General features: G+C 39.2%; 1 protein-coding gene across 3 annotated transcripts in view; it reads right to left on the bottom strand.

Annotated features, from left to right (window-relative positions):
* The window catches only part of dnajb13 (DnaJ heat shock protein family (Hsp40) member B13), a 72769-nt gene that overhangs the window by 9984 nt on the left and 50053 nt on the right, over nucleotides 1-12732 (bottom strand). For all 3 annotated transcript variants that reach the window (XM_073044022.1, XM_073044021.1, XM_073044023.1), the window contains one exon: nucleotides 2281-2357. In XM_073044022.1, coding sequence (XP_072900123.1) covers nucleotides 2281-2357 — 77 coding nt within the window. The remainder of the gene's footprint in view (nucleotides 1-2280; nucleotides 2358-12732) is intronic.

The following is a 12732-nucleotide window of genomic DNA, read 5'->3' as shown; positions in this document are numbered from 1 at the left end:
AACCACTGCTCTCCAAAAACACATTGCTGCACACCTCAAGTTTGCAAAAGACCATCTGGATATTCCACAATGCTTCTGGTTCAATTTTCTGTGGACAGATGAGACAAAAGTAGAACTTTTTGGCAGAAATAAGGAAATGGCTGAGGCTTTGAATGACTATTCTGTGTTGGTCTTCATGGTGGAGGACACATCTAACGTGCCAAAGAGATATGTATTGAATGCAATGGGAGGTGAAGACCTCAATACAATAGCTACCACTAAAGCAAACTAGTTCCCTGGTCCTGATGGAATGCATCCCAGGGTACTGAAAGAAATGGCAGAAGTTCACTATAGCCCAGTTAGTTTAACATCTGTAGTTGGGAAAATGCTTGAAGCTATCATTAAAGAAGAATGGTTAGACATGACCTACTATGCATGCAGCCATGCTGATGTCCTTAAACAGTCCATGTCTAACCAAATACTTATATATCTGATCCCTTAGAATACCTTCCAATAACTTTCCAACTACTGATGTCAGGCTCACTGGCCTATAATTTCCTGGTTTATTTTTACAGCCTTTCTTAAACAGCGGAACAACATTATCTATCGTCCAATTCTCTGGTACCTCATCTACCTACAGGAAAGATGCAAATAAAATTGAAAGTGTGCAGGGAAAATTTATAAGGATGTTGCTGGGACCTCAGGACCTAAGTTATATTAGAAAGGTTGAATAGGTTAGGGCTTTAATCCCTAGAGTATAGAAGAATGAGGGTAGATTTGATAGAGGTATACAAAATCATGAGGGGTATATATAGGGTAAATGCCTGCAGGGTTTTTCAACTGGGGTTGGGTGAGAATAGAACGATAGGTCATGGCTTAAGGGTGAAAGGTAAAATTTTTAAGGGGAACATGAGGGGAAACTTCTTTAGACCTAAAGACCCAGAGACAGTTTTTAAGATTTCAGTAGAGGAGCAACATATGTAAAGAAGTAGAAATGTTAGAGAGAGTAGTAGCACCACATTAGAGAGCAGCAGGCTAAGAAATATTACGAACAATGTGAAGATTGGCTCAGAATGTTTGTATAGAAACATACAAAGTACAGGTAATAAACTGTGGTGACAATGAAGTAAAAATGATTAGGGTAGGGTGCTTAATATTTGAATACATTTTCAATAAGTATATGTAAACAATAATGGGAGGTGCGAGACAGAATCCATTTGTTAGAGCTGAAAAGCAAATATGATCATGCCACAAGCAGTATGCTATAAGCCTTCAAATATTAAGAGAAGAGAGGGGGAGTGGGGGGGGGGTGTAGAGAGAAAAGCAAATTTGTAAGGTGGTTATAAAGATGTACAAAACTATGGAGTGGTAAATCTGAGGGTCAAGAGCCAATGTTGGAGTAAAGAGAAAGGACTTTCCAAAATATAGAACTTTCTTGGTCAGTACGTTGTTGGTCCAAATTGGAAGGAGGAGGAGGGACAGGGCCAAAAACAACTCTTGAGTAAGAGCGAAAATCATAAGTTTTAGAATGATGATGGAGAATGGCAAGGAACAATCTGAAGTTGAATTCAAACTGACTGAGAGTTAAATTCAATGGGATGAGAGTGAATCTAGCCAAGAAAGCAAAGAAGGAAAAACCAGCACAGAAAAAAATAGGAAAGGAAATGTGGGGAAGATGCTCCAAGTATAGTATATGGACATATCTACTGGAGGGAAAGGGAACTAAAGCCAGGCCTACTAGAATTACAATTGTGAAATGCCTCTTCAAGAAAGGGCATGCTATAGTTACTGTATATTACTATAGTTACAATAATCATGGAAAAGATTAAAAAGATAGGTTTGCGGCAAGACATCACAGTTTTGTAAAAGTTCACAATTGACTAAGTTAAATATGTTGACAAATTAACATGGAAGGATGATGATTGAATGGTGTAGATGTTTAATACATTGATTTTCAAAACGATTTAACAAAGAAGCACATAAAAGGCTAGTTATCAAAATTGAGCCCTATGGAATAAAACGGTCAGCATCAGCTTTGATAAACAATTAGTTTAAGGGCAGGAAACTGTGTGTTAGGGTAAATGTCAATTTTCAGATTGGAGATTCATATGCAATGGTGTTCCCCAAGGGTCCAGTTAGCCTATTTTGATAAATATGATTGACTTGCAAATTGAAATACAATGAAATTTCAAAATTGAGGTGTAGTAAACAGTCTGAAGGGCACCAATCAATTACAACAATAAACAGATTGGCAAGAAAAGACAGACAAGTGGCCAACAATTAAACAGAGTAAATACTTACTGGACAATGTCATTGATTGGAATGCTGAGAAACCTGTCATCTAGTGTCTCAATTTCCACAGTGTAACCTGTTAAAGCCTAAAATCCAAATTTACCAAGAATTATTATGATTTATGAATTGCACAAAAGCTCAAATCATAAAAATATGTATTATTCAACTGTTAATATATTCATTGGTAAATTAATAATTTTCTCTTTTTATGAATTGAAATTGTTATACTTGTACCTGTTGGAGCATCAGAATCAGGGTTATTATCACTGCCTTATTTGACATGGAATTTGCTGTTTTGTGGTAGCAGTACAGCACAGACATAAAATTTCTATCAATTACAAAATAAATAAATGGTGCAAGTCAAAGAATAATGAGACAGTGTTGATGGATTCATGGACCATTCAGAAATCTGATGATAGTGGGGGAGAAGCTGTTCCTAAAACACTGAGTGTGGGTCTTCAGGCTCCCACAGTCCCTAATGGTAGTAATGTGAAGAGGGTACATCCCAGATGGTGGGAGTCCTTCATGATGGACGCTGCCCTCTTAAGGCACCACCTCGTGAAGATGTTCTTGACAGTGGAGATGATTGCGCTCGTAAAATCTACAACCTTCTACAGCTTCTTGCGATTCTGTGAATTGGAGCCTCCATACCAAGCTGTAATGCAAACCAGTTAGAATGGTCTCCACATGCATTTACATGAAATTTGCAAGAGGCTTTGGTATAGTAACAAATTGCCTTAAACTACTAACGTAGCAGAGCCACTGAATTGCCTTCTTTGTGACTACATCAATGTGCTGGGCCCAGGACAAATCCTCTGTGATGTTGACTCTCAGCAGATTTGTTCACCCTTTCCGCCATTGACCCCTGAATGTGGACTGGTGCATACTCTCTTGACTTGCCCTTCTTGAAGTCCCCAATCTTGTCTTCCTGACATTGAGTGCGAGGTTGTTCTTGCACAAAACCAGCTGATCTATCTCATTCCTGTAAGCTTCCTTGTGGTCTTCTGAGATTTTGCCAAGAACAGTGAAGTTCTCTGCAAATTTACAGATGGTATTTGAGCTGTGCTTAGCCACACAGTCATGAGTGTAGAGCAGTGGGCTCTCTGAAATGTGCCTGTGTTGACTGTTAGTGAGAACAAGTTATCTATACTGACTGTAGTCTCATGTACTGTTCCATGGACAGTATAGCTTCTTGATCTAAGCATCATAAGTAAGAACAGCCAGATATTTAACTGCAGTGGCCACAGCTAAACTTGATTCTGTTCTCATATAACATTTATAGATACCTGATTTCTAGAAGGATTGCAAGGTAAGTATCAGGGAGCTCTGATTTTTTTTGCTCTCTTCTCTAATCTAGGACCACTTACATTAAAATTATATAAATACAAAAAGTATTTCTGTAAATGTAATGATCCATGACAATGGACTTCAGCAGTGGTAGAATACCTAGTTTGTTCCTCCATTGTGCTTTCCCACATGGGGACCTCTTGCTCTCAGTCACATTATTAATAGAAGCAGATCAAATGTACCATCCCACTACCAAGAGTTCAAATCAATCTGCTTATCTCATAGATATTCCATTAATTTGACAAAGCACATATAAATTTAATATTTTACATTGGACTTTTTAAAAATAGAATTCTAAGTAGTTTCATAGAACTTGCACTTCTTAAAATAGGATATAAAAGAGCATCATTAATAATTCATAATCTATAGAGAATCAGGAAAATCCAATCTCCAATTTGCTGATGCTGGTCTTTACTAAGCTAGTGAACTTCAAACATGATTGATAATGGGAGATTTCAGTTGACCTCAGTGTCTTAAAGTGAAGAGAATTTTGTTGAGAAAAGAAAAACACCAGCCAGGATCTTTGACCTGATCAATATTTTATAATCCCATGTTAGGTCACATAAAGAGAAAACACTGAAACTAATTAACAGGTCTAGTGGCTTCTGTGAAAAAGGATTATTACTTCAGGTTGATGTCTTTCCATCAGAACTTGGCAAAGCTTAAAAAAACCAGACCTGTTTTAAAGTGCAGAGAGAGAGTAGGGGAGAGGGAACAAAGGTGACAAAGTAGAAACCACGAGAGACTAAGATGCAGATAGTGGAACTAGTTGAGAGTGAGTGGTGGAGACTCGTTACTCACAGTTGATCTGCCTGAAGGTGACGTAAACAGGAGATAAAAGCAAAAGAAATAATAAAAAAAGCAAAGCTGGATCTGTAAGGTATCAAACATTGCAGATCCTGGAAATTATGTAAGCAATGATGGAAAAAACTCATCAGGTCAGGTTGGATTTGTGGAGAAAGAAACATTGAGTTATTGTTACACTTTAATGACCTGTTAACAGAACTGGCTAGTTCCAGTACAAATGGCTGGTTATCTGAAATTGTTGAATTCAGTACAGTAATGCATTTAGTTACATGAGATGCTTGTCCCTGAGCTTATATTTGACCTTGTTAGAATAATGTAAGAGGAGAAAAATGGAGTGTTTTGAGTGGGAGTGGATAGAGAATTAAGTGATGTTCAACTGGAAATTCAGAAAACCACTGCTTACCAAACAGAGGTGTTCTGAAAAATGTGACCTGAACACTTTTTAGTTTCTCCAATCCAAAGGAGACTGTATTGTGAATACCAAATGCAGTCCACTAAGTTTGGAGTACAAGTGAATTACCACTTCACCTTAAAGGAGTGTTTGGATCTCTGAATGTTGGGAAAGGAAGAGATCATCTGTAAAATGAACTTCTTTTTTCTCCTCTTCTTTTTAGCAGTTCATCAGTATCAAGGAAGTTTAAGAGGATAGAATCAAAGTGATCCATCAGTTCAGAAAACAATTTTACCATCTCAAAGTCCAAAGAAGTTCAGTATATTTGGGTTCTTCTGCTAACCTTACAGAGGACTTCATCCCCTCACTACTAATCAACAAGCTTCAACATTTGTGGCTCTGTACCTCCCTCTGCAAATGGATCATTGACTTCCTCATTGGGAGACCACAGACAGTGAGGTTCACTAATCACATCTTCTCAATTTGGCTTATGTTATTTTTCAGTTTAAACCTTTTCAAAAATGATTAATAGCTATCATTTATAAACAGTTAATGAATGCTTGCATGTCGCCTAATGATAGGGTTCAACGTACCTGGGAAGTAGAACTTCAACATTCACTTTCAGATAATCAATGGAGTAAAATTTATTACTTAGTCAATAATTCATCTATTTGCGCATGCCATATCTTAATTCAGTTTAAGATAGTACATAGGGCCCATATGTCCAAAGATAAATTGGCACATATTTTTCCAAATATAAGCCCCATCTGTGACAGATGTAACACAGAAATGGCTACTTTAACTCATATGTTTTGGTCATGTGTAAGTTTAAATAATTTTTGGAGGGATGTGTTTGGAATATTATCTGAAGTTATAAATATGGATGTTCAACCTAATCCACTTACAGCAATTTTTGAGATTATTCCAGAGGAAGCAAGCAAAGTGTCTGCTTCCGCCCAACATGTGATAGCTTTTTCAACTTTACTGGCTAGGAGAGCTATTTTGCTACACTGGAAAGAATCTAATCCACCTACCATTTTCTATTGGCTCTCCTCCATTATGTCATGTCTAAGCTTGGAGAAAATTAGAAGCCGGACATTTGATACATCCTTTAATTTTGAACAAGTTCGGCGACCTTTTATTCAATATTTTCACATGATTTAATTTTTATTTATTTATTTATCTATCTATCTATTTATCTGTCTATTTATTTATTTATTTATTTAAAATTCTCTTTGGGGAAAATCCTTATCCATGAAGGTTCAGAGATGACTGGAAGGATGTGTTTTTTTTCTCTTTCTCTGTTTTTTTCTAATTTTATCCTCAATTGGACTGCCCAATCTTTCTTTTTCTTCTTTTTTTTTTGTTTTTTGTTCCAGTTTAGTTAGTGGGTTTTTTTCCTTATCAATAAAATTTCCAATCTTTTTTTCTTATGATTGTTATGAGGAGTTGTAGTTTTTTTTTACTATTGTATATTTAACAGCATAATATTTTACTTATTTGATTTTGATATTATATACTTTTTGTTTTTACTATTGCTGTTTATATGTCTTTTATATTGTCTACTTGTTATACTCCCCTTCCTATTTGTATATTCTTTATTTGGAAATCAATAAAAAGATTGAAAATGAACATCTTCTCCTCACTGACTATCCACACAGGTACACCTCAAAGATGAGTACTTAGCCCACCGCTATACCTTCTTTTCATTTGTGACTATGTGGCTAGACACAGCTCAAATGCTATCTATAAATTCGCCAACAACACCACAGATGGTGACAAGATGGTCACCCCAGATGGTGACAAGAAGATGTACAGGAGTGAGGTGGATCAGCTGGTTCATTGGTGTCACAACAACAACTTTGCATTCGCATCAGCAAGACAAGCAATTGATTGTGGACTTCAAGAAGAGGAAGTCAGGGGAACACATACTAGTCACCATTGAGGGGTCAGTGGTGGAAAATGAGGGGTCAGTGAGTATCAACATCTCAGAAGATCTAACTTGTGCCCAACATATTGATGCAATCACAAAGAAGGCATACCAGCAGCTCTACTTCATAAGGAGCTTGAGGAAATTTGATACGTCACCAAAGACTCTTGCAAATTTCTACAGATGTACGGTGGAAAGCATTCTGAATGGTTGCATCACAGCCTGGTACAAAGCCTCCAATGCACAGATTGTAGAAGACTGCTGAGTGTTGCGGCTCAGCCAGCTCCGTCATGAGCATAACACTCCCTGCCATCGAGGACAGTATTAAGACATGGTGCCTCAAGAAGACAGTAAGAACCCTGACCATCGAGGGTATGTCTTTTTCACGTTACTACCATTGGGGGAGAGGTACAGGGACCTGAAGACCCACACTCAACATTTTAAGAACAGTTTCTTCCCCTCTGCCATCAGATTTCTAAATGGCCCATGAATCCATCAACATTACCACATTTTTTGTCTTTTACCTCTATACCTTTTTTCATAACACAGTAATTTCTAAGTCTTGCTCTGTACTACTGCCACAAAACAACAAATTTCATATTATACTGTATGTCAATGACAATAAGTCTGATTCTGATTGAATATATCCTCTTTACAGAATGTAAGGTGATGAAAACTGAACAGCTATCCCAGAAATATTGTACAAGGGAAGAATTACATTTCTGGTTTCATATTTAACTGTCCAGGCTAAAGCTCTGACAGGGAGACACAAGAGACTGCAGATGCTGGTAGCTGGAGCAACACTGAGTCTGCTGGAACAATTCTATTTTGATTCCTCTCCCATTCCCACCCTGACCTGCCCAACCTGGCCTTCTCTACTGCTAAGAAGTCCAATCCAGACTGGAGGAGCAACACCTTATATTCCACCTGGGCAGTCTGCAACCTCATACTGTGAATATTGAGTTTTCCAAATTTAGGTTACCCCCAACCCTCCTTTTCTGATCCTCCATTCTGCCCATTTTATCCCCCTTCTCACCCTCCGCCAAGCCCTCCCTTCACCCAAGTTTGCCCTTGTCCCTCCTCCATCCAATAACTTCACACGTGTCCCTTTCCCGCCACCAACCTCCTTGGTTGGAGGGTTCTAAACGAAGTAGCTGAAAAAATTGTGGAGGCATTAATAATGATCTTTCAAGAATCACTAAATTCTGGAATGGTTCCAGAGGACTGGAAAATTGCAAATGTCACTCCAGTCTTCACGAAGGAGGGGAGGCAGAAGGAAGTAAATTATAAGCCATTTAGTGTAACCTCAGTGGTTGGGAAGATGTTGAAGTTCATTACTAAGGATGAGGTTTCAGGATACTTGGAGGCACTTAAAAAAATAGGCCAAAGTCAGCAAAGTTTCTTTAAGGGGAAATATTGACTGACAAACCTGTTGGAATTCTTTGAGGAAATAACAGACAGGATAAACAAAGGCGAGTCAGTGAATGTTGTTTACTTGGATTTTCAGGCCTTTGACGAGGTGCCACACATGAGGCTGCTTAAGAAAATAAGAACCCATGGTATTACAGGAAAGATACTATCATGGATACAAGATTGACTGACTAGCAGAAGGCAAAGAGTGATACTAAAGGGAGTCTTTTCTATTTGGCTGCCGGTTACTAGTGGCAATCTGCAGGGGTCAGTGTTGGGACTGTTTCTTTTCACTTTATATGTCAATGATTTGGATGTCGGAATTGATGGCTTTATGGCTAAGTCTGCAGATTAAGCAAAGATAGGTGGAGGGGCAGGTAATGTTAAGGAAGCAGGGAATCTGCAGAAAGACAGATTGGGAGAATGGGCAAAGAAATGTCAGGTGGAATATCGTGTAGGTAAGTGTCTGGTCATACCCTTTAGTAGAAGGAATAAAGGCAAAAACTGTTTTCTAAAAGGGGATAAAATTCAAAAATTTGAGCTGCAATTGAGGGACTTGGGAGTCCTTATGCAGGATTCCTAAAGGTTAACTTTCAGGTTGAGTTTTTGTTAAGGAAGGTAAATGCAATGTTAACCTTTATTTTGAGAGGACTAGAATGTAGGAGCAATGATGTAATTATGCTGATGCTTCATAAGGCATTAGTCAGACTGCTCCTGGAATACTGTGAGCAGTTTTGGATCCCTTATCTAAGAACAGATGTGCTGGCATTGGAGAGGGTCTAGAGGGGTTTCACAAGAATGGTTCTGGAATGAAAGGGTTAACAGGTGAAGGCTCTGGACTTGTACTTGCTGGAGTTTAGAAGAATGAGGGGAGCGTCTCATTGAAACTTATTGAATATTGAAAGGCCTAGATAGAGTGGATGTGAAGGGGATTTTTCCTGTAGTAGGTGAGTCTAGGTCCAGAGGTCACAGCTTCAGATTAGAGGGATGTCTATTTAGAATGGAGATGAAGAGGAATTTCTTTGTCAAAGGGTGGTGAATCTGTGGAATTCATTGTCACTGATGGCTGGAGAGGTTAAGTCATTGAGTATACTTAAAGTGGAGGTTGATAGGTTCTTGATTTGCCAGGGTGTTAAGGGTTGGGGGAGAAGAGAGGAGAATGCAGTTGAAAAGGATATTAAGTCAGTGATGATGAAATGGCAGAGCAGACTCCCTTCTCTTCTTATGATTCCTATTCTTATCGTTTTTACCTAGCAAATCCAGCATTGATGTTTCTGCTTATCTCCCTCCAGTAGCTATCTACAGTCTCCTCACTCCCTTCTCCTACTTCGCTCCATCTGTAGCTTGTTTTTTTTTGTTCTCTTTGTCTATCTCCATCTATCACTCACCTACCACAGTCTTCCAACTCAACCCCCCCACTCACCTCGCCTACCTAGCACTACCAGCCTGTCATCTTACTCCCTTCCTCAGTACACTCACTATTCTATCTTGCCACTCCTTCCCTCTCTATACCAGCCAACTTGCTCCTCCACTCTCAGTCCTGATGCAGCGATTCAACCCGTAATGTCAAACATTTCCTTCTTCCCACCAATGCTGCTCAGCCAGCTGAGTTCTTCCAGCAGATTGTGTGCTTCTATAGCTCTGCTTTCACACCACTGTTCTGCTGCTTATCATGGACCTTCAGTGCTTCATTAACTACAATCCCAAATATCTGTCCAACTCAGCAGCCCTTCTTGTTTTATTTAGAGATACAGCATGAAACGGGTCCACCCGGTCAACGAGCCTATGCTGCCCAATTACACTCATGTGACCAATTAACCTACTAGCCTGCACATGTTGGAATATGGGAGGAAACTGAAGCACCCATGTAGTCACTGGGAGAATGAACAAACAACAGCAGCAGGAAATTAACCGATGTCATTGGCACTACAAAGCATAGCGCAAACTGCTACGCTACCACGCCATCCTGAGTAAGTAATTGTACATACTATACATCGGGGATTCCCAATCTTTTTTATGCCATGGAGCCTTACCATTAACCGAGGGGTCCATGAATCCCAGATTGGCCAGTGCTGTTGTATATCCATCAGGAATTACACTGGCACAAAGGCATCATAATCACTAATCTACACTGAAAGGTCTGATTGCTCATCCTCTCTGCTTTCACTCACAGACCACAAGAATTGCCTAGCTCCATGCCAATTGCAAGGGCTGAGGCTCCTCCTTGTGGATTCCTATATCCGCCTCCCTTAAATGGCATTTTAATCTTGATAAACTAAGTAAACATGGGTAAATGTTTTGTTGCTTATTTTATTTTGCATAATAATATTTTTAAATGATTGATATGATTTTAGTGTGGTTTGAGTTTTCTTTTAATAACATATTATTTGAATCAGTTATATTCTCCTGAATAGCATTTAAATTTCTATGATTATCAGAAACAAGTAAAAATAGTTCAAAAGTTCTTTGACAGCAGCAGTTTGTCAAACACAGTCAGTGTGGGCCACAGTGAGGACTTAGCATCTGCTGTCTGAGGATCAATGTCTTTGTGTACCCACAAAGACTACTTGTTCCTCTCGGCATCAGTATTATAGAATCTCTCAAGTTCACAACCACCTGCCTGCCTATAAAATGTGTAAAGGAGTGAAGTCTGAGCAGGAATGGGAATACAAAGAACCTAACCACCCATAGTGTATCAAACAGCCCTGTGAAAGCTCTGTGAAATTGCTGTTACTGCCAGTGAGAGACCAATTTGACTCAGTGTAGGCTGAACCTGAACAAAGCAGGAGACAGGCCTAGAATCAAGCAGGAATGAGGTCTGGAACCTGCTGGGACTTGGAGCTGACACCTGGTGGAAGCTCAAAGTCAAAGTGAGAGTTTATTGCCATGTACAAATATATCTACGCACAGGTGCAATGAAAAATTTTACAAGCCCATAGCATCAGGTACAGAACATTCACAAGAAACACATAAACACATAACTTTGATTACTTCTTTTTTACAAGATATAGACTGAGGGAGTGATTAATGTTGTGCAGGTTGGTTCAAGAACTGAATGGTTGAAAGGAAGTAGCTGTTCTTGAACCTGGTGGCACAGGAGTTCAGGTTTCTGTACCTCCTGCCCAATGGTAGCTGTGTGAAGACAACATGGCCCAGGTGGCAAGGATCGTTGATGACAGATGTTGCTTTGTGTAGGTGCTACCAATGGTGGCGAGAGATATACCTGTGATATTTTGGGCAGACTCCACTATTCTCTGCAGCTTTTTAAATTCCTGCACATTCAAATTGCCATACCAGACCATGATACAACCAGTAAGGATACTTTCAACGGTACATCTCCTGAAGTTTGTTTGAGTGTTCAGTGACATGCTGAACCTCCTTAACGTCTAAGTTAAAGATGCTGGCATGCCTTCCTTTTAGTTACATCTATGTCAATTGATATGTTAATGCCCAGGAATTTAAAGCTGCAACTTGAGTTAGATGGGGCCTAGACCCACTCAGCCAGATAGCAGAGTGAGTTTGATCCTTATCTTGAATCTTCAGTCACAGCTTCCTGACTATTACTCTAGGTCATCAGAAGGAACTGGGTGGTGATGTCACCAGTAATTTCTTGTGAGGAAAATGTGTGTGTCATGGGGATTCTTGGCCATACCACCATGGCCTTTCTTGGTTTTACAAGTATCCTATATCAAGTTCCATCTGTTCAAACAGCTTTTATTTCAGATATAGAAATTACAGTAGAATCATAGATGGACACCAAACCCTACTTCTCATGAACCACACTTCTTCATGGGACAGTCATAGCTATGAGGCCTGGAGGCTGTTGGGCTTGTAGAGCTATAATAATTAATTGCAGTTATGAGAACTACACAGAAGGAAGTGAAATGAGTGACCAAGATGGAGCATAATCTGGCTTATTAGGTCTGGTGTTTGTATTACTGAACAAAGTCAATGAGTTTCCATATGATTAACCTAAAGCTTTCTGAAGATCACAAAATACCCATCTGATATGAATTCTATCACCAACTTTCTAATATCTTCAAAATATTGGATCAAGTTGGGAAAATGGGACATACTCTTTTAGAAGCTGTACCAGGATTCCCGAATGATTTTCTTCTGAATGTCATCATATGTACCCCCTAACACTTTTTAGTACCCTCCAAGACGATCACAACCTTGTCTCGGTTTGAAGGCTTGCATTCTCAATGACCCAGAGAGCTATGCTGGCTAGAGACAAAGCCTTATGCTTTGGCCCTTGATAGGATCACCCATGCCAAAAAGATCAAATGGCAGAGGCCAGACTAAGAGTGGTTCATCAGTAATCCAGATTCAGGGGTTCTGCTCAGGGCTAACAACACTGACTAGTCAAACAAAACTGTAACGGAAGCAGCAACAAAGAATCAAGACCTTCATTGCTGCCCTAAACACCAGGAGTGCAATAAGTAAGTATGCACTTTCTAGTACAGGCCAAAATCAAATTATTGATTTAATTTTAATATTTATCAGGTTGTCATTAGGAAAGTTTGAACAGATAGGTTAGTATCTGCTGGTGTTTAAACAGCAAGAAGGGATTTGT

This window comes from Hemitrygon akajei, chromosome 4 (assembly GCF_048418815.1).
Source record: "Hemitrygon akajei chromosome 4, sHemAka1.3, whole genome shotgun sequence".
NCBI classification, from domain to species: domain Eukaryota; kingdom Metazoa; phylum Chordata; class Chondrichthyes; order Myliobatiformes; family Dasyatidae; genus Hemitrygon; species Hemitrygon akajei.
This window is presented reverse-complemented; position numbering and strand designations above follow the sequence as displayed.